This window comes from Salmo salar, chromosome 04 (genome assembly GCF_965601325.2).
Source record: "Salmo salar chromosome 04, fSalSal1, whole genome shotgun sequence".
Taxonomy (NCBI): domain Eukaryota; kingdom Metazoa; phylum Chordata; class Actinopteri; order Salmoniformes; family Salmonidae; genus Salmo; species Salmo salar.
The window spans coordinates 82,104,872-82,127,736 of NC_138294.1; the positions used below are offsets into that span (position 1 = coordinate 82,104,872).

Below are 22,865 nucleotides of genomic sequence, written 5' to 3' on the forward strand. Positions count from 1 at the left end.
TAGTCTCATCATATAGGCTACACCTGAACTCTATCTGCGAGCTCTTGGCTAGAGCGCAGATTCGCTATATAACTCAATATTGTTTCTGACAAAACTATCAGACGAGTTGAAAATTCAACAGAAACCCATCTAACTTGTATTTTCTATTCGGTACATGAGAATTTAACTGCAAAAGTAATTTATGTGCACTACGTCATCACACACAGGCTTTTATCCACAACAAGTCAATTTGATGGAAACATTTCTGCTGAGAAAATGCAGAGATTTTATTTATGCAGCTTTTTTAATATTGACATTAAAGTCTGTCGCCAATTGGATGGAAACCTAACTAATGACATTCAATTTAGCATTGAAAAAAATGCACAAGTTTAAGTTTGTTCCACCTGAGCGAGTCTGTTCACAAGTCAGAGACCACTACCATGACACACCAAATGCATTTGATGGATCCTTTTCTTTTTTAAATGCCTCTTAAGGGGAAAGTAATCCAAAAGTAACAAACTAATCAGATTATGTTACTGATTACAATTTGGGACAGGTAACTAACTAGTAACTAACGGATCACATTTAGAAAATAACCTACCCAAACCTGCTGCTTGTTTATTACAATTTACACCGTATACTTCGTAAGACAGCTCCTGAACAGCTAGAGGGTCAGAGTGGAGCTCAGGTTAATGTCATGGTGGAACACAATACATAAATCTTTTTCATTTCTTCTTCTTTTTCTTCTTGGGAGGACCTTGATCTGAATCACTTCCTTCTGATGAATCAGAGGCCGAGCTGCTTGAACTGCTAGAGGAAGAGGAGCTAGAGCTGTCAGAACTGTCACTACTGCTGTCACTGTCGTCCGACGAAGAGCTTGAGGAGTCACTACTGTCAGACGATGAGTCACTGGAAGAGCTGTCAGAGTCGCTGCTGCTACTACTACCACCACCACTTGCGTCCTTTGACCTGAAAGCAAGTGTCACAATTTACAAAACCATTATTACATAAGCAGAATAGTGAGTACATTGCAGAAGGCATATTGCAGGCATAGCCTAGATCTCTACTGCATATAACAGAAAAGTGTGTCGAGTGGACTATGCTCTACCCATTTGAGATCTAAACTCAGCAAAAAAAGAAACTCCCTCTCAGTGTCAACTGCATTTATTTTCAGCAAATTTAACATGTGTAAATATTTGTATGAACATAAGATTCAACAACAGACAAACTGAACAAGTCCCACAGACATGTTACTAACAGAAATTGAATAATGTGTCCCTGAACAAGGGGGGGGGGGCGGGGTCAAAATTAACAGTCAGAATCTAGTGTGGCCAGCCGGTTGCATTAAGTACTGCAGTTTTTATTACCTTTATTTAACTAGGCAAGTCAGTTAAGAAAGAAATGTGTATTTTCAATGACGGCCTAGGAACAGTGGGTTACCTGCCTTGTTCAGGGGCAGAACGATAGATTTTTACCTTGTCAGCTCGGAGATTCGATCTCGCAACCTTTCGGTTACTAATCCAACACTAGGCTACCTGACGCCCCGCAGTGCATCTCCTCATGGACTGCACCAGATTTGCCAGTTCTTGCTGAGAGATGTTACCCCACTCTTCCACCAAGGCACCTGCAAGTTCCCGGACATTTCTGGGGGGGGGGGGGGGTTGAGATCCGGGCTCTTCGCTGGCCATGGCAGAACACTGACATTCCTGTCTTGCAGGAAATCACGCACAGAACGAGCAGTATGGCTGGTGGCATTATCATGCTGGAAGGTCATGTCAAGATGAGCCTGCAGGAAGTCTACCACATGAGGGAGGAGGATGTCTTCCCTGTAACGCACAGAGTTGCGACTGCCTGCAATGACAACAAGCTCAGTCCGATGTTGCTGTGACACACTGCCCCAGACCATGACGGACCCTCCACCTCCAAAGCGATCCCGCTCCAGAGTACAGGCCTTGGTGTAACGCTTATTCCTTCGACGATAAACGCAAATCCGACCATCACCCCTGGTGAGACAAAACCACGACTCATCAGTGAAGACCACTTTTTGCCATTCCTGTCTGGTCCAGCAACGGTGGGTTTGTGCCCATAGGCGACGTTGTTGCCGGTGATGTCTGGTGAGGACCTTCCTTACAACAGGCCTACAAGTCCTCAGTACAGCCTCTCTCAGCTTATTGCAGACAGTCTGAGCACTGATGGAGGGATTGTGCATCCCTGGTGTAACTCGGGCAGTTGTTGTTGCCATCCTGTACCTGTCCCGCAGGTGATGTTCAGATGTATCGATCCTGTGCAGGTGTTGTTGCACGTGGTCTGCCACTGTGAGGACGATCAGCTGTGCGTCCTGTCTCCCTGTAGCACTGTCTGTGGCATGTCACAGCACGGACATTGAAATGTATTGCCCTGGCCACATCTGCAGTCCTCATGCCTCCTTGCAGCCTGCCTAAGGCATGTTCACACAGATGAGCAGGGACCCTGGGAATCTTTCTTTTGGTGTTTTTCAGAGTCAGTAGAAAGGCCTCTTTAGTGTCCTCATTTTCATAAATGTGACCTTAATTGCCTACCACCTGTAAGCTGTTAGTGTCTTAACGACCGTTCCACAGGTGCATGGGAAACATCATTAACAGTTTATGGTTCATTGAACAAGCATGGGAAACAGTGTTTAAACCCTTTACAATGAAGAGCTGTAAAGTTACTTGTATTTTTACAAATTATCTTTGAAAGACAGGGTCCTGAAAAAGGGACGTTTTCTTTTTTTGCTGAGTTTATCTGCGAGCTAAAAAGGGACGCGGTGACAGTTACCTTTTCTTCTTAGTTTTTTTCTCATTGGAGCTTTCCTTTCCTGGTCTGAATAGTGAATAGAGATTGAGTTAGTTACAACATGCCATGGCTGAAAAAATTCCAAAGATTATTCTAAACCAACTAGGGGAAAATAAAAGTGGAAAGAAACTTGGCAACACTTATGAATCATTGTACAGAGGAAATGAATTCCCAATGACGAGTTATACTGCATCTCCTCTAGATAGCAGTACTAGACAGTTATGAGGTTGGGTTACAGTACTAGCCTTATAAATACTGTCACAGACTAATTACCGCTGTAACCGCTGTACAGCAAACCATTTCTGTAAGCTCAGGCTATTGCAGTACACTGTAGCCACAAAATACTGATTTGAAGTCTTCAAAACCATGAATATGCAGCCTATTCAAAAGTGACATCAAATGGTAGACACCAGGGTCACGTTCATTTGGGTAAATGGTTTCGCAATAGAAAATGAAAATATGTTTCTTATTGGAAAGGCTCTAGTAGTAGGCCTTCCTCTGTTTCCAAAAAATGTCTCCCTAATAGACACGACCAAGGTGACTTTCCACAGTGTTAACATATTCAGAACTCAAAAGTGATCTTCTATCAAGCTGACTTAATAGTAAGACAGCAGTCATCCAATACAAATACATACTTGTGGCTGACTTACCCTGTGGAATTGACCTGTTTATTTTTATTTTCCTTCAGTTTATTTTTCATTTCTGTTGTCCTTGATGGCCTGTGAAGGTATTTTCGTTTGCCAGTACACTCATATGTCCAGTGTCCAAACTCCAAACACTTCTGACACCGAACATGTTGTTTATTTGCCTCCCTGTTTGAAAAAAAGATAGACATGAGTAAGAGTTATTTATAACTGTAGGTAGACTAACATCGTGTGCCCCCCACCCCCTCCCTATGTTAATGGAACCTAGCCCCTCATTACAATGGTAGCAATAGTTGGATAATCCCTGCTCTTTCTTGGGCCAAATCAGGATAACTGGAGTCAGGACATTTTTTCAGAAGAATTGAGTAACTTCTCTGACTGTATCTGAGTTTCTAAAGCCTTTGTCAAGAGATCTTGAGACCAATGTAGCACAGGTAGTTGCTGGCTCAAGGACTATGCCTGTTCTCCAGTCGCTAGTGTTGTACTTGAGTTCAGGGGCGGAAATCCCGGGGGGGACACGACCCCCCCATCCTGGGAAAAATATGATTTGTCCCCCCCAATATATCACTGAAACATAACCATGTAATTTAAATAATACGCAATGAAGCAATTGTGCTGATTATAGACACTTAATAGCGCGTTTTTACGTTTCAAAAGATTGCGACCCCCCCACCCTTTGGCTCAATGGTTTGATCCACTGCCAGTTCCTTAGCTTGCTAGGTAACAGAGAGGTCGTATCTACTGTCTGAAAGGCACTCAATGCACGTAACTGACGTGAGGTTAATCCAGTCAACCGCGCACACACACTAGCTGAAAATGCAGAGCTAGCGCGCAAATATTAACTATTAAGCTAGCTAGTACCTATTCCATTTATGTGGCGTCGTCAAAGATGGAATCTTTGCTATCGTCAATTTATTCCAAGATCAGCATGCAGATGATGTAAGTTAGTGCTACAAAGTCCCTGTGATAAGGTTAGCGATAAACTGAAATCCAAACTGAACAGAACTACACTCTCTTCTACCATTGTCTTAAATATATTTAATGGTCTCGTTGCAAAAGCTAAATTGTCGCAAGTGAACTTTTATTTATTTATTTTATTTCACCTTTATTTAACCTGGGTAGCAAAGATTATAGCAAACACCACTGAAACGGAATTGGTGCTCGCTAGCTTTGCAAATTCAGCCTTTGTTAGAAGCCAGCCAATATGAAACAAACTATTAAAATTACAAAAGGTTGCAGCATATGTTGTGTAAATGGTGAACTCATACAGCTGTCAACTCTTGTCATTTTAATCCGTTTCACATTTGCTAGCTACCTTTTAGATCAAAGCCCAAATAGAATGATTGAAGATGATAGAAGCCCATCTACTACTGTAAATAACCTACACACTGTGTGTGTAGCCAGCCAGGTAGAAAAATGGCAGAAAAATAAAAGACGGACATCAGAGTATTTTTCAATACACCAAAACGCATAGTAAGAACACTAGTAGCCTAATATCTCAAAGTCTAGTTGATAAAATGTTCATAAGAAAGAAATGAAATTCTAATAGAAATGTTTCACAATGATGTCATTAGGCAGAGCAGGCAACAGATGGCACACAGACAGCAGAGTTGGGGAGAGATATGCGGTGACAGACTGGCAGAGACAGGGAGTCTCAGGTAAGTTTGTTGAGTCTTTGTTTGGCAACATTATGAAAGGTTCTCAATTTTTTTTACTTGTAAAATAGGAACATAATTGGAAAATGCCATGGATACCCCCACTCTCAACTTAAACTGGTGACTGAACTAAGATTTGTTAAAGGCAATGGTATTGCTGTTGTGATTAGTTGTGTAGTTTTGGGTACCGGTTGTTAGGAGTACGGCAAACACCTTATTTCTTTGGTTCCTCAATATACATTTACCATATTACAATGTAGGCTGTGTGTTACAGCACTACTTTTGGTGTCCCCCTCAGGAATTGCTCTTGAGAAAATGTCATGTAATTGTCCCCTCCAAAGTTGATATTAGATTTTCGCCCCTGCTTGAGTTGTTAGGAAAAAGGTATTTTCCTAACAACTCAAGTACACGTGCAAACCAGGGTTAGCCTCAGGATTTGAGAGTGAAATACTTACGCTCTCGTCTCTAACATGTAGGCTCAGCATTTTTACAAACAGTCCCATTACAAGTCAATGTTGAACTAACTAGATTACAACTTATTTTTCACAATGAAGCGTTATTGATCCAACCTTCAGTATGCTGGTCTGTATATATTTTTCCTCACACGCAGCCAACAATATGGCTGAGCCTAACCGAACTACAGACCAAATGTCCCAAGCAATCAGCGTGTAAATATTTTATTCAACATACTGGTTTGAGAGACTAATGTCTTTTGAAGGCAGACTTCTTTCAGACTGAATATTTCCATGGGGTAACCATGTTAACAGTCTGATGTTTAGTCAAGGTCAGGTTCTGTTTTAGATTTTGGTTAGTTGTTTTGCAAGTCAGCAGTGTCCTTGTAGTTTCTCCCGAGTAGTTTGTTAGCTAGCTAGTCTGATTAATCAGGCTGTAATAAACAAATTAACACCTGAGCTCAATTTCGAGGCACATAGCAGAGTCTGAATACGTAAATAAGGTTTCTGTTTTTTTATTTTTAATACATTTGCAGAAATGTCTAAAAACCTGTTTTCGCTAAGTCATTATGGGGTATTGTGTGTAGACTGCAGAGGAAAATGTTATTTTTAATGCATTTTCAAATAAGGTTGTAACCTAATGTGGAAAAAATCAAAGGGTCTGAATACTTTCTGAATGCACTGTATATGGTTTGGTGCACCTTATATGGTTTGGTACTGAAGTAAAGTTAGTTTCACATTGAATATTTAGTTATTTCGCCAATAGCTATTGAACAAAGCATGCCATGACAATTTTATATCCTAAATCGGGGAGGATGGAGAATAGACATCTTCGTGTGAACAGTTTTATTTATTCAGATTTCAAATTGATTGTTCTCCATCAGAGAAAATTGTCAGGTGAACAATACTTTCCTGTGGATATTTTGTCTCAGACTTTTAGTTACCTAGCAAGCAAGTTAGCTAGATAGTATGCGGATGACTTAACTAGAGGTTCACCGATTGAGATTTTTCAACGCCGATACCGATTATTGGAGTCCCAAAAAAAACGCGATACCGATTAATCGGCCGGTTTTTGTTTGTTTTTTATTTATTTGTAATAATGACAATTACAACAATACTGAATGAACACTTATTTTAACTTAATATAATACAGCAATAAAATCTATTTAGCCTCAAATAAATAATGAAACATGTTCAATTTGATTTAAATAATGCAAAAACAAAGTGTTGGAGAAGAAAGTAAAAGTGCAATATGTGCCATGTAAAAGAGCTAAGGTTTAAGTTCCTTGCTCAGAACATGGGAACATATGAAAGCTGGTGGTTCCTTTTAACATGAGTCTTCAATATTCCTAGGTAAGAAGTTTTAGGTTGTAGTTATTATAGGACTATTTCTCTCTATATGATTTGTATTTCATATACCTTTGACTATTGGATGTTCTTATAGGCACTATAGTATTGCCAGTGTAACAGTATAGCTTCCGTCCCTCTCCTCGCTCCTACCTGGGCTCAAACCAGGAACACATCGACAACAGCCACCCTCGAAGCAGCGTTACCCACGTAGAGGAAGGGAAAAAACTACTCCAAGTCTCAGAGCGAGTGACGTTTGAAACGCTATTAGCCCGCACCCGGCTAACTAGCTAGCCATTTCACATGGGTTACACCAGCCTAATCTCAGGAGTAGATAGGCTTGAAGTCATAAACAGCGCAATGCATTGCGAAGGGCTGCTGGCAAAACGCACGAAAGTGCTATTTTGAATGAATGCTTACGAGCCTGCTGCTGCCTACCATCGCTCAGTCAGACTGCTCTATCAAATCATAGACTTAATTATAACATAACACACAGAAACACGAGCCTTAGGTCATTAATATGGTCGAATCCGGAAACTATCATCTCGAAAACAAAACGTTACATTGCACAACCTTCAGTGTTATGTCATAATTACGTAAAATTCTGACAAATTACCCAAAGTGTTGCATATACCCTGACTGCGTGCAATGAACGCAAAATGACAATTTCACCTGGTTAATATTGCATGCTAACCTGGATTTCATTTAGCTAAATATGTAGGTTTAAAAATATATACTTCTGTGTATTGATTTTAAGAAAGGCATTGATGTTTATGGTTAGGTACAGTCGTGCAACGATTGTGCTTTTTTCGCAAATGCGCTTTTGTTAAATCATCCCGTTTGGCAATGTTGGCTGTCTTTGTTAGGAAGAAATAGTATTCACAGTTCGCAACGAGCCAGGCAGCCCAAACTGCTGCATATACCCTGACTCTGTTTGCAAGAGAAGTGACACATTTTCCCTAGTTAAAATAAATTCATGTTAGCAGGCAATATTAACTAAATATGCAGGTTTAAAAATATATACTTGTGTATTGATTTTAAGAAAGGCATTGATGTTTATGGTTGGAGCAACGTGTACCTAGGCGATTATATGCAACGCAGGACAGGCTAGATAAACTAGTAATATCATCAACCATGTGTAGTTAACTAGTGATTATGATTGATTGTTTTTTTATAAGATACGTTTAATACTTGCTAGCAACTTACCTTGGAATTCATACTGCATTCGCGTAACCTCGTGGAGTGCAATGTAAAGCAGGTGGTTAGAGCGTTGGACTAGTTAACCGTAAGTTTGCAAGATTGAATCCCTGAGCTGACAAGGTAAAAATCCGTCATTGAAAACAAGAATGTGTTCTTAACTGACTTGCCTAGTTAAATAAAGGTATAAAAAAAATGTTTAAAAAAATAGTGTTTTTTTCTTTTTATTTTAATCGGCCAAATCGGCGTCCAAAAATACCGATTTCCGATTGTTATGAAAACTTGAAATCGGCCCTAATTAATCGGTCATTCCGATTAATCGGTCGACCTCTAACGTTAGCTATGTTCGGTTTGCTCCTAGCAGAACTTGGCTAGGCAAAGTGAACGTCTGACTCGCATACTCCCTAAAGACCTTTGCTTGAAAAACGAGAAGAAAGCTTCAATATTACTGTGTCACTCTTGAGACGCCATAGCCAGTATACACTTCCTCGAAATAGTATGAATTAATCTAAGATTAAAAAAATTACAGATTTCTTTAGTTGTAGTTTTACCAAGCAGTTCTTTGTCACACAATTTTACATCTAAGATGTTTGGTGCAGTATTTCTTTAGAAAGAGTGCACAAACCAGTAGGGTCCATCTGCTGACCAAGTATTACATTCCACGCCCACTACGCATAACTTACTACATGTCGTGCTCACTGCTGTGTACCAGTGTTCTATTTTTATTATTTAACTAGGCAAGTCAGTAAAGAACATTCTTATTTACAATGATGTCTACCGGGGAACAGTGGGTTAACTGCCTTGTTCAGGGGCAGAATGACAGATTTTTACCTTGTCAGCTCGGGGATTCGATCCAGCAACCTTTCGGTTACCGGCCCAATGCGCTAACCAACCTTACTGTAAGGGAAGTTGCTAACAGAACCGCGGGAAAGCAGTTCACGGAAGGTGGGGTCGAAGGACACTGTACCAGTGTCACCTAAACTAACGAACTAACTAGCAGCCTCCTTCGGTGGGGTTTTCGGCAGTTGGCATCCAGCAATGGTGCATTTACCGCGACAATCCGTGCTGGAGTGTGGGCCAGAAACAGCGCAAGCAGCCTCAATGGTAGTGGGCGTGATATGTAGTGGACGTGATATGTATTGGCAGCAGTCTGCAGCCAGTTTTTTCGTGATTACTTCAAAACTACAGCAAGTAGCTGGGCCATATGGTACTATTATGAAACTGAGCTCCACAGCAGATGCAATTAACTCGTTTTTTAATCAGAAAAAGCCTTGTTAAAAATGTCATGGGTCCTGCCTAACATTATTGTGCATTAACGCCACCTACTGTACTGGAGCACCCACACCTGTCCTAGCTTAAACATTTACCCAACGCCCCAAATTGCAGGCCGCAATTGCACCCTTCCACGAACAGCCAGAAAAAAAACCTTGCCGAAGACCAAAACGTCACAATTTAGTCATAAATACACGAACCTTTCGGAAGGGAAGGATACGGACGATTTTACCCAGCTAACGTTAGCGCTAGCTAACTTATGTGTCGGCTATTCAACGTGCAGACAGTATGATATCTATGCTTGTTAGCCAAATAAACATATACTATTTATTAAATGTAACCATTTAATTTGTTAACTTTGTACATCATTATTGCCCACATCTCAAACAACGTTGTAAGTAACGTTACAGTAGCTTACTAACGTTGGCTAACTAGCATTTAGTAAGAATAGTATTGTTAGCCAACTATTCGCAGCTCAGTCTTACTTATTGCTCTAAGTAAACACGGTGATCACTAAATACGCTGAATCGAGTAAGTATACCAAAATTCTTAAGCATTTTAGTAACAAACAAACTTACGCTTGCCGACGGGCAATAATTCTGTGCATGGGTGTCGCCATGTTACAATTTGGTTGAAATGTAGCACCTTCCGGGATGGCGAAAGAAAAAGATGCCGATTGGGCGACATGAGGACACCGTCAACCAATCAAAAGCCTATGGTTGATGCCAGTGATGTGTAGAAACCCTGGATGATCTGGGGGAGCTGTATTGAAGCCACCACGCAACCATCTTGGTACTCCTCAATTGTAAAACATATTTTGGAATCTATAGTTTGGAAGCTATAGAAATATATTCAATAATGTCTACATTCGTTTTTGACACATTTATTTATTCGATTACAGACACCTTAATGCATAATTTTACATTAAATTATGTGAGCTACACGCACACACGCACACACACACAAAAACACACACACACACACACACACACACACACACACACACACACACACACACACACACACACACACACACACACACACACACACACACCACACACACATATATATACTGCTCAAAAAAATAAAGGGAACACTTAAACAACACATCCTAGATCTGAATGAAAGAAATAATCTTATTAAATACTTTTTTCTTTACATAGTTGAATGTGCTGACAACAAAATCACACAAAAATAATCAATGGAAATCCAATTTATCAACCCATGGAGGTCTGGATTTGGAGTCACACTCAAAATTAAAGTGGAAAACCACACTACAGGCTGATCCAACTTTGATGTAATGTCCTTAAAACAAGTAAAAATTAGGCTCAGTAGTGTGTGTGGCCTCCACGTGCCTGTATGACCTCCCTACAACGCCTGGGCATGCTCCTGATGAGGTGGCGGATGGTCTTCTGAGGGATCTCCTCCCAAACCTGGACTAAAGCATCCGCCAACTCCTGGACAGTCTGTGGTGCAACGTGGCGTTGGTAGATGGAGCGAGACATGATGTCCCAGATGTGCTCAATTGGATTCAGGTCTGGGGAACGGGTGGGCCAGTCCATAGCATCAATGCCTTCCTCTTGCAGGAACTGCTGACACACTCCAGCCACATGAGGTCTAGCATTGTCTTGCATTAGGAGGAACCCAGGGCCAACCGCACCAGCATATGGTCTCACAAGGGGTCTGAGGATCTCATCTCGGTACCTAATGGCAGTCAGGCTACCTCTGGCGAGCACATGGAGGGCTGTGCGGCTCCCCAAAGAAATGCCACCCCACACCATGACTGACCCACCGCCAAACCGGTCATGCTGGAGGATGTTGCAGGCAGCAGAACGTTCTCCACGGCGTCTCCAGACTCTGTCGCGTCTGTCCCGTGCTCAGTGTGAACCTGCTTTCACCTATGAAGAGCACAGGGCGCCAGTGGCGAATTTGCCAATCTTGGTGTTCTCTGGCAAATGCCAAAAGTCCTGCACGGTGTTGGGCTGTAAGCACAACCCCCACCTGTGGACGTCGGGCAGTCATACCACCCCCATGGAGTCTGTTTCTGACCGTTTGAGCAGACACATGTACATTTGTGGCCTGCTGGAGGTCATTTTGCAGGGCTCTGGCAGTGCTTCTCCTGCTCCTCCTTGCACAAAGGCGGAGGTAGCGGTCCTGCTGCTGGGTTGTTGCCCTCCTACGGCCTCCTCCACGTCTCCTGATGTACTGGCCTGTCTCCTGGTAGCGCCTCCATGCTCTGGACACTACGCTGACAGACACAGCAAACCTTCTTGCCACAGCTCGCATTGATGTACCATCCTGGATGAGCTGCACTACCTGAGCCACTTGTGTGGGTTGTAGACTCCGTCTCATGCTACCACTAGAGTGAAAGCACTGCCAGCATTCAAAAGTGACCAAAACATCAGCCAGGAAGCATAGGAACTGAGAAGTGGTCTGTGGTCCCCACCTGCAGAACCACTCCTTTATTGGGGGTGTCTTGCTAATTGCCTATAATTTCCACCTGTTGGCTATTCCATTCGCACAACAGCATGTGAAATTTATTGTCAATCAGTGTTGCTTCCTAAGTGGACAGTTTGATTTCACAGAAGTGTGATTGACTTGGAGTTACATTGTGTTGTTTAAGTGTTCTCTTTATTTTTTTGAGCAGTGTATATATATATATATATATATAAATATTAGAGAGTACCCTTCGTTACAGTCCCCACTACAACAGAAAAAAAATACTTAAATACATGTACTTTTGTCCTTGAAACATTTAAGTGAATTACTGTAGAATTCCATTCATTCCTATGGAGAACTGCTCCTACTAGGGAGTGCCAATATGGCCCGGCCGGTGGCTTCAAAGCCACTCAATGGCCAATAGACAGCATTAGCATTAGCAACAACCTGAGCAATAGTTACAGGTGAGAGGAAGAATGAGCAAATTGGAAGCTGGGGAAAATGATGTGGCCATGTTAACACCCCAACTCTTACAATAAGTGCCATGGGATCTTTAGTGACCACAGAGTCAGGACACCCAGTTAACTTCCCACCCTACACAGGGAAATGTTCTTAATCACTACCCTAGAATATTGTTATTTTTAAACCAGAGGAAAGAGAGCCTCCTACTGGCCTTCCATCACCACTTCCAGTAGCATTTGGTCTCCCATCCAGGACCATCACTGCTTAGCTTCAGAGGTAAGACAGCAGTGGGATACAGAGTAGTATGCAGCTTGTTGCGCTTCTATGTTGAATAGTTATCCCAACAAGACATCTCATCTACTGACTTGTTATTAAAAGTGGATAAATATTAAACTTCAAAAGGTCTATTTGATAAAAAATGTTATTTTCATTCAATCCTTGACTATTAGAATATATGTCAAATAGTCATCAAGTACGACCCAGCAAGCAAATGAAATCGTATTTGGCACATGCACTGAATACAACAGGTGTGGACCTTACCTTGAAGTGCTTACTTACAAGCCCTTAACCAACAATGCAGTTGAATGAAAAATAGGAATATTTACATTTACATTTAAGTCATTTAGCAGATGCTCTTATCCAGAGCGACTTACAAATTGGTGCATTCACCTTATGATATCCAGTGGAACAACCACTTTACAATAGTGCATCTAAATCTTTTAGGGGGGTGGGGGGGGGTTAGAAGGATTACTTTATCCTATCCTAGGTATTCCTTAAAGAGGTGAGGTTTCAGGTGTCTCCGGAAGGTGGTGATTGACTCCACTGTCCTGGCGTCGTGAGGGAGCTTGTTCCACCATAGGGGTGCCAGAGCGGCGAACAGTTTTGACTGGGCTGAGCGGGAACTGTGCTTCCTCAGAGGTAGGGGGGCCAGCAGGCCAGAGGTGGATGAGCGCAGTGCCCTCATTTGGGTGTAGGAACTGATCAGAGCCTGAAGGTACGGAGGTGCCGTTCCCCTCACGGCTCCGTAGGCAAGCACCATGGTCTTGTAGTGAATGCGAGCTTCAACTGGAAGCCAGTGGAGAGAGCGGAGGAGCGGGGTGACGTGAGAGAACTTGGGAAGGTTGAACACCAGACGGGCTGCGGCGTTCTGGATGAGTTGTAGGGGTTTAATGGCACAGGCAGGGAGCAAGCCAACATCGAGTTGCAGTAATCCAGACGGGAGATGACAAGTGCCTGGATTAGGAACTGCGCCGCTTCCTGTGTGAGGCAGGGTCGTACTCTGCGAATGTTGTAGAGCATGAACCTACAGGATCGGGTCACCGCCTTGATGTTAGTGGAGAACGACAGGGTGTTGTCCAGGGTCGCGCCAAGGTTCTTAGCACTCTGGGAGGAGGACACAATGGAGTTGTCAACCGTGATGGCGAGATCATGGAACGGGCAGTCCTTCCCAGGGAGGAAAAGCAGCTCCGTCTTGCCGAGGTTCAGCTTGAGGTTGTGATCCGTCATCCACACTGATATGTCTGCCAGACATGCAGAGATGCGATTCACCACCTGGTTATCAGAAGGGGGAAAGGAGAAGATTCATTGTGTGTCGTCTGCATAGCAATGATAGGAGAGACCATGTGAGGATATGACAGAGCCAAGTGACTTGGTGTATAGCGAGAATAGGAGAGGGCCTAGAACAGAGCCCTGGGGGACACCAGTGGTGAGAGCACGTGGTGCGGAGACAGATTCTCGCCACGCCACCTGGTAGGAGCGACCTGTCAGGTAGGACGCAATCCAAGCGTGGGCCACGCCGGAGATGGCCAACTCGGAGAGGGTGGAGAGGAGGATCTGGTGGTTCACAGTATCAAAGGCAGCAGATAGGTCTAGACAGATGAGAGCAGAGGAGAGAGAGTTAGCTTTAGCAGTGCGGAGAGCCTCCGTGACACAGAGAAGAGCAGTCTCAGTTGAATGACCAGTCTTGAAACCTGACTGATTTGGATCAAGGTCATTCTGAGAGAGATAGCAAGAGAGCTGGCCAAGGACGGCACGCTCAAGAGTTTTGGAGAGAAAAGAAAGAAGGGATACTGGTCTGTAGTTGTTGACATCGGAGGGATCGAGTGTAGGTTTTTTCAGAAGGGGTGCAACTCTCGCTCTCTTGAAGACGGAAGGCACGTAGCCAGCGGTCAAGGATGAGTTGATGAGCGAGGTGAGGTAAGGGAGAAGGTCTCCGGAAATGGTCTGGAGAAGAGAGGAGGGGATAGGGTCAAGCGGGCAGGTTGTTGGGCGGCCGGCCGTCACAAGACGCGAGATTTCATCTGGAGAGAGAGGGGAGAAAGAGGTCAAAGCACAGGGTAGGGCAGTGTGAGCAGGACCAGCGGTGTCGTTTGACTTAACAAACGAGGATCGGATGTCGTCGACCTTCTTTTCAAAATGGTTGACGAAGTCATTCGCAGAGAGGGAGGAGGGGGGGGTGGAAGATTCAGGAGGGAGGAGAAGGTGGCAAAGAGCTTCCTAGGGTTAGAGGCAGATGCTTGGAATTTAGAGTGGTAGAAAGTGGCTTTAGCAGCAGAAACAGAAGAGGAAAATGTAGAGAGGAGGGAGTGAAAGGATGCCAGGTCCGCAGGGAGGCGAGTTTTCCTCCATTTTCCGCTCGGCTGCCCGGAGCCCTGTTCTGTGAGCTCGCAATGAGTCGTCGAGCCACGGAGCAGGAGGGGAGGACTGAGCCGGCCTGGAGGATAGGGGACATAGAGAGTCAAAGGATGCAGAAAGGGAGGAGAGGAGGGTTGAGGAGGCAGAATCAGGAGATAGGTTGGAGAAGGTTTGAGCAGAGGGAAGATGATAGGATGGAAGAGGAAAGAGTAGCGGGAGAGAGAGAGCGAAGGTTGCGACGTCGCAATACCATCCGAGTAGGGGCAGAGTGAGAAGTGTTGGAAGAGAGCGAGAGGGAAAAGGACACAAGGTAGTGGTCAGAGACTTGGAGGGGAGTTGCAATGAGATTAGTAGAAGAACAGCATCTAGTAAAGATGAGGTCAAGCGTATTGCCTGCCTTGTGAGTAGGGGGGGGGAAGGTGAGAGGGTGAGGTCAAAAGAGGAGAGGAGTGGAAAGAAGGAGGCAGAGAGGAATGAGTCAAAGGTAGACGTGGGGAGGTTAAAGTCACCCAGAACTGTGAGAGGTGAGCCATCCTCAGGAAAGGAACTTATCAAGGATGTTAAGCTTGAAAGGGCTGGTAACTGTGACAGCATGGAATTCAAAGGAGGCGATAGACAGATGGGTCAGGGGAGAAAGAGAGAATGTGCACTTGGGAGAAATGAGGATTCCAGTGCCACCACCCCGCTGGCCAGATGCTCTCGGGGTATGCGAGAACACGTGGGCAGACGAGGAGAGAGCAGTAGGAGTAGCAGTGTTATCTGTGGTAATCCATGTTTCCGTCAGCGCCAAGAAGTCGAGGGACTGGAGGGTAGCATAGGCTGAGATGAACTCTGCCTTGTTGGCCGCAGACCGGCAGTTCCAGAGGCTGCCGGAGACCTGGAACTCCACGTGGGTCGTGCGCGCTGGGACCACCAGGTTAGAGTGGCAGCGGCCACGCGGTGTGAAGCGTTTGTATGGCCTGTGCAGAGGGGAGAGAACAGGGATAGACAGACACATAGTTGACAGGCTACAGAAGAGGCTACGCTAATGCAAAGGAGATTGGAATGACAAGTGGACTACACGTCTCGAATGTTCAGAACGTTAAGCTTACGTTGCAAAAATCTTATTGACTAAAATGACTAAAATGATACAGTACTGCTGGCTGGTGAAGTAGGCTAGCTAGCAGTGGCAGCGTTGTTGACTTTGTTTGAAAGTGTAGCTGGCTAGGTAACCTCGATAATTTCAGTACTACACCTTTATCATGGTACAAAGGCAACTGTGTAGCTAGCTAACATAACACTAATCAAGACATTCCTTTGTAATATATTTAGTTTCTACAATGCTGCTCGTCGGTAATAGTTGGCTAGGTTTGGAAAATGGTGTCGCGGGGGACGAAAATAGCTGGCTAGCTAACCTCGATAATTACTCTAAACTACACAATTATCAAACTATGACAAAGACAACTATGTAGCTAGCTAACACTACAGTTGTCAGGGATTTCGACGTCGTCAGACGATATGGCGAAATCATCGTCGGAAAAGGAGGACCAAAATGCAGCAGGACTGTGTTTGTTCATTTATTAACTCAAAATGAATACCAAAAACAACAAAACAAACTCACGATACACTGACAGTCTTTTCAGGCTCATACATGCTAGACAAAGAACAATCTCCCACAAATGACAAACACAAACACACCCTAATATATGGGACTCTCAATCAAAGGCAAAGAGAAAACACCTGCCTTCAATTGAGAGTCCCAACCCCAATTAATCAACCATAGAAACACACTCACTAGACTCCACATAGAAATACATAAACATAGACCATAAACCAAAAACCTGGAAATACTAAATCAAACGCCCTTTTACCAAAACACCACACCGAACCACATAAAACAAATACCCTCTGCCACGTCCTGACCAAACTACAATGACAATTAACCCTTATACTGGCCAGGACGTGACAGTACCCCCCCCCCCCCCCCCCCTTAAAGGTGCTAACCCCGGAAGCACCTCAAGAAAAACAAAAATCCCAAACAACAACAAAAATCCCCCTAAAGTAAAGGGAGGGAAGGGAGGGTGGCTGCCGTCACCGACGGCACTTGTGCTACACCCCCCCTCCCCAACCCACCTATGCAGGTGGTGGTTCAGGCTCCGGCCTATTGTCCTCCAGAGTGCCGACCCCGATCAGCCTCAGACCGTAGGCAGACTCCCCTTGCTCTGGATCCTGGGCAGACCTCCTCCTCTCCACCCTGTATACAGACTCATTAATTGAACAGTTAATCATTTTAAGTTCTGGATTGTCAGGCTTACTCAGTTCAGGGTTGCTGCTCGACTCCCTTGGTTCTTCGTAATCGGCAGACTCTAGGCCGATGGGCCACTCTGGCTGATCCTGGCAGTCTGGCAGCTCTGGGCAGTCTGGCCACTCTGGCAACGCCGGGAAGTCTGGCCACTCTGGCATCGCCGGGCAGTCTGGCCACTCTGGCATCTCCGGGCAGTCTGGCCACTCTGGCATCTCCGGGCAGTCTGGCCACTCTGGCATCTCCGGGCAGTCTGGCCACTCTGGCATCTCCGGGCAGTCTGGCCACTCTGGCAGCTCCTGACTAGTGGGCGGCTCTGGCGGCTCCTGACTGACGGGCGGCTCTGGCGACTCCTGACTGACGGGCGGCTCTGGCGACTCCTGACTGACGGGCGGCTCTGGCGACTCCTGACTGACGGGCGGCTCTGGCGACTCCTGACTGACGGGCGGCTCTGGCGACTCTTGACTGACGGGCAGCTCTGGCGACTCTTGACTGACGGGCAGCCCTGGCGACGTCGGACTGGGATGATGCACTTGAAGCCTGGTGCGTGGTGCTGGTACTGGACGTACCAGACTGGAAACACGTACCTCCAGGCTGGTGTGGGGAGCGGGAACAGGACAAGTCGGACTGGGTTGACGCACTTCCGGGTCCGCACGAGAGATAGGAACTGGAAACACCGTGCTATGGAGGCGCACAGGCGGTCTTGATCTTACCTCCTACACAACCCGTCCTGGCTGGATGGAACTAGTAGCCCTGTACGAGCGGGGTGCTTGTACAGGGCGGACTGGGCTGTGCAGGGGCCTGATGGTAGCCGTGCGTAGAGCGGGAGTTGGGTAGCCTGGTCCTCGGAGGCGTACCAGCGACCAGATGCGCTGCGCAGGCATCCTCCTACCAGGCTGGATGCCCACTCTAGCACGGCACCTGCGAGGGGCTGGAATAACGCGCACCGGACTGTGCGTGAGTATGGGTGAGATAGTGCACTCTTCAGCGAAACATGGCGCCCTCCACCTCATACGCTCCTCCATATAACCACGGGTAGCTGGCTTCTGGCTCTTCCTTGGCCTAGCCAAACTACCCGTGTGCCCCCCAAATGTTTTTTATTGTGGGTGCCTCTCGTGCTTCAACGCCAGTCGTGTTCCTCGGAAACGTTCCCGGTCCTTACCAGCCATTCTCCATGGGCCCTCTCCGGCCATAACTTGCTCCCTTGTCCATCTCTCCCGTTTGTCCAATTCAAAATCCCTCTGCTCCTTCCTCTGCTGCTTGGTCCTGGTTTGGAGGGAGATTCTGTCAGGGATTTCGTCGTCGTCAGACGATATGGCGAAATCATCGTCGGAAAAGGAGGACCAATATGCAGCAGAATGATGAATGTTCATCTTGAAGTTTTATTAACTCAAAAGTGAACACAAAATAATAAACAACGTACTCACGATATACTGACAGTCTTCTCAGGCTCATACATGCTAGACAAAGAACAATCTCCCACAAATGACAAACACAAACACACCCTAATATATGGGACTCTCAATCAAAGGCAAAGAGAAAACACCTGCCTTCAATTGAGAGTCCCAACCCCAATTAATCAACCATAGAAACACACTCCCTAGACTCCACATAGAAATACATAAACATAGACCATAAACCAAAAACCCGGAAATACTAAATCAAACGCCCTTTTACCAAAACACCACCCCGAACCACATAAAACAAATACCCTCTGCCACGTCCTGACCAAACTACAATTACAATTAACCCTTATACTGGCCAGGACGTGACAACACTAATCAAATCGTTCCGTTGTAATGTATTGGTTTCTACAGTGCTGCTAGTCGGTAAAGGTTGGCTAGCTAGCAGTGGGTTTGATGTTGACTAGGTGTGTTAAGACTAAGTCTGGAGAACGGCGTCGCGTCGCGGTGGACGAAAATAGCTGGCTAGCTAACCTCGATAATTACTCTAAACTACACAATTATCTTAGATACAAGGACAGCAAAGACAACTATGTAGCTAGCTAACACTACACGAATCAAATCGTTCCGTTGTAATGTATTAGTTTCTACAGTGCTGCTAGTCGGTAGAAGTTGGCTAGCTAGCAGTGTTGACTAAGTTTTGGAGAACGGCATCGCGGAGGACGAAAATAGCTGGCTAGCTAACCTCGATAATTACTCTAAACTACACAATTGTCTTTGATACAAAGACAGCTATGTAGCTAGCTAAAAAATTGCTCAGATCAAACAAATCAAACCGTTGTAATGTAATGAAATGTAATATTACCTGCGGAGCGAAGTGCAGCACGACTACTCACTCCAAACCCAGATGAAGAATGATATATTTCAATTATTTTTTTTCAAATGTAAAACAATAAAATAACAATAACAAGCTTATATATCAATGTGCAGGGGTACAGGTTAGTCGAAATAATTAAGGTAATATGTACATGTAGGTAGTGGAAAAGTGACTATGCATAGATAATAAACAGCAAGTAGCAGCAGTGTAAAAAAGGGGCGGGGGGGTGGTGGGGTCAATGCAAATAGTCTGGGTGGCCAGTTGACTAGCTGTTCAGCAGTCTTATGGCTTGGGGGTAGAAGCTGCCTTTTCAACCTAGACTTGGCGCTCCAGTACTGTTTGCTGTGTGGTAACAGAGAGAACTATCTATGACTAGGGTGGCTGAAGTCTTTGGCAATTTTTAGGGCCTTCCTCTGTCACGGCCTGGTATAGATCCTGGACGGCAGGAAGCTTGGCCCCAGTGATGTACTGGGCCGTACGCACTACCCTCTGTAGCGCCTTGTGGTCAGATGTGAGAAGTTGCCATACCAGGTGGTGATGCAACGAGTCAGGATGCTCTCGATGGTGCAGCTGTAGAACCTTTGGAGGATCTGAGGACCCATGCCAAATCTTTTCAGTCTCCTGAAAGGGAATAGGCATTGTCGTGCCCTCTTCACTTCCCCCTTTGGACCATGATAGTTTGTTGGTGACACCAAGGAACTTGAAGCTCTCAACCTGCTCCCCTACAGCCCGGTCGATGAGAATGGGGGCATGCTTGGCCCTCCTTTTCCTGTAGTCCACGATCATCTCTTTTGTCTTGCTCACGTTGAGGGAGAGGTTGTTATCCTGGTACAACACTGCCAGGTCTCTGACCTTCTCCCTATAGGCTGTCTCACCTGCTCCCGATAGGCTGTCTCATCGTTATCGGTGATCAGGCCTACCACTGTTGTGTCATCTGCAAACTTAATGATGGTGTTGGAGTCGTGCTTGGCCATGCAGTCATGGGTGAACAGGGAGTACAGTAGGGAACTGAGCACTTACCTCTGAGGGGCCCCCGTGTTGAGGATCAGCGTGGCAGATGTGTTGTTACCTACCCTTAACACCTGGGGCGGCCCATCAGGAAGTCCAGGATTCAGTTGCAGAGGGAGGTATTTAGTCCCAGGGTCCTTAGCTTAGTGATGAGCTTTGAGGGCACTATGGTGTTGAACGCTGAGCTGTGGTCAATTAATAGCATTTTCACGTAGGTGTTCCTTTTGTCCAGGTAGGAAACGGCAGTGTGGAGTGCAATAGAGATTGTGTTATCTGTGGATCTGTTGAGGCGGTAGGCAAATTGGAGTGGGTCTAGGGTTTCTGGGATAATGGTGTTGTGAGCCATGATCAGCCTTTCAAAGCACTTCATGGCTACAGACGTGGCTAAAGAGTGCTATGGGTCAGTAGTCATTTAGGCAGGTTACCTTGGTAACCTTGGTGTTCTTGGACACAGGAACCCTGGCGTTCTGCTTGAAACATGTTGGTATTACATATTCGGTCAGGGAGAGGTTGAAAATGTCAGTGAAGAAACTTCACTGACATTTGGTCAAAGCATGCTCAGAGTACACATCCTGGTAATCCGTCTGACCCTGCGGCCTTGTGAATGTTTACCTGTTTAAAGGTTTTCCTCACATCGGCTACGGAGAGTGTGATCACACAGTCGTCCGGAACAGCATGCTTCATGCATGCTTCAGTGTTGCTTGCCTCGAAGCGTGCTTAGAAGTCATTTAGCTCATCTGGTAGGCTGGTGTCACTGGGAAGCTCGCGTCTGTGCTTCCTTTTGTAGTCCGTAATAGTTTGCATGCCCTGCCACATCCAACGAGCGTCGGAGCCGGTGTAGTAGGAGTCAATCTTAGTCTGTATAGACGCTTTGCATGTTTGATGGTTCGTCGGAGGGCATATCACGATTTCTTATAAGCATCCGGGTTAGCGTCCTGCTCCTTGAAAGCAGATGTTGCCTGTAATCCATGGCTTCTGGTTGGGGTATGTACGTACAGTTACTGTGGGGACGTAGTCATCAATGCACTTACTGATGAATCCAGTGACTGATGTGGTGTACTCCTCAATGCCATAGGAAGAATCCTGGAACATATTCCAGTCTTTGCTAGCAAAACGGTCCTGTATCTTAATATCAGCATCATCTGACCACTTCCGTATTGAGCGAGTCACTGCTACTTCCTGCTTTAGTTTTTGCTTGTAAGCAGGAATCAGGAGGATAGAGTTATTGTCAGATTTGCCAAATGGAGGGCGGTAGCGTGTGGGAGAGGGAGTCGAACAGAAAGCGGGTGCGGGTGGGAGTGGGATGAAGAAATCGGTCCCGCTCAGACCTCTACTGTGCACTATGACAGTGAAGCCTGCAATGCTAGAAAATGTTATTACTGGCTGTGTCAGTGTGAAAAATAGGGAATTAGCTAGGGAAACTGACAGATCAATAAAGTTACATTGCCATACTGACTAATACAACTCACATTGCAATGAAAAAACATCAGAATATCAATCTTCAATCATTTGGCTGATGGTTTCATCGTTTGATTCAGGTCTAGTTTGATTGAGGCAAAAATACTAGCTAATGTAAGCCAACTTTTGGCCAGCTCTCTCTCTAACGGTACATCAACTGCTTGCCAAGTTTATATACTTCTGAAACGGGACAAAACAAAAGCTACAAAACATTTCCATACAAACAACTGCTGTTAGATAGCAATATGAGGTGGCTATTATCGCTATCTGACAGATAACTAGAGGCTAGAGCTGACCTGGCTGTGGTAGCTACTCACAAGCATAGCTTATTCATTCACCTCAGTCGAGAGGGGATGAAACATTAGCTAATGTTACATGTCAGTTACAATACTATCTCAGCACTTCGAATAAACACTAGTTTAATTTTTTTCTGTTAATTTAAACAGCAATTACCTTGCCAGCTACATCAGTCAACTAAAGAGTAGCCAGATTCTGTTCTGCTGCCTGTTACAACTCAGTGAAAGAGCGCAACACGTACACACTGAACCATGCTCAACTCTCCCATGCTGATCCAGCCAGCCTTCCAGAAGCTTTGCTTTCACACAGCCTGTCAGCCCGCTCTGTGGTGTCTGCTTGGTCCTAAATCCAGTAGGAGTAATCACTCCAAACAGTCTACCCGACCTCTCGGAGGTATTCACATGGTCCTAAAGCACACCGGTACCGCGTTTTGTATCACATTTCAATGCTTAAACTGGGGGGGACAAAAATGCAGTTTCAGAATGTGGGGGGGGGGACATGTCCCTGTGCAACAATAACATCTTGTCTTAAATAACAGTCCAAACAACATGCAGGCCTGTCAGAAAATAACATTTACTATGGAATGTACAGGCAAATTATTATGGAATCCTAGTCCTTTAGCCTGTATCTTTGGTACTGACGTTAG

At 45.1% G+C, this 22,865-nt stretch overlaps 1 protein-coding gene across 1 annotated transcript; it reads right to left on the reverse strand.

The window, feature by feature from the left end:
• Window positions 1-228: 228 nt before the first annotated feature.
• On the reverse strand, window positions 229-10,032 carry LOC106603852 (uncharacterized). Its single transcript, XM_014198052.3, has 4 exons — window positions 9,939-10,032; window positions 3,444-3,605; window positions 2,776-2,820; window positions 229-948 (listed from the first exon to the last, which is right to left on the reverse strand). The coding sequence occupies exons 1-4, from the start codon at window positions 9,977-9,979 to the stop codon at window positions 705-707; spliced, it is 492 nt and encodes a 163-aa protein (XP_014053527.2). The 5' UTR covers window positions 9,980-10,032; the 3' UTR covers window positions 229-704.
• Window positions 10,033-22,865: the final 12,833 nt, after the last annotated feature.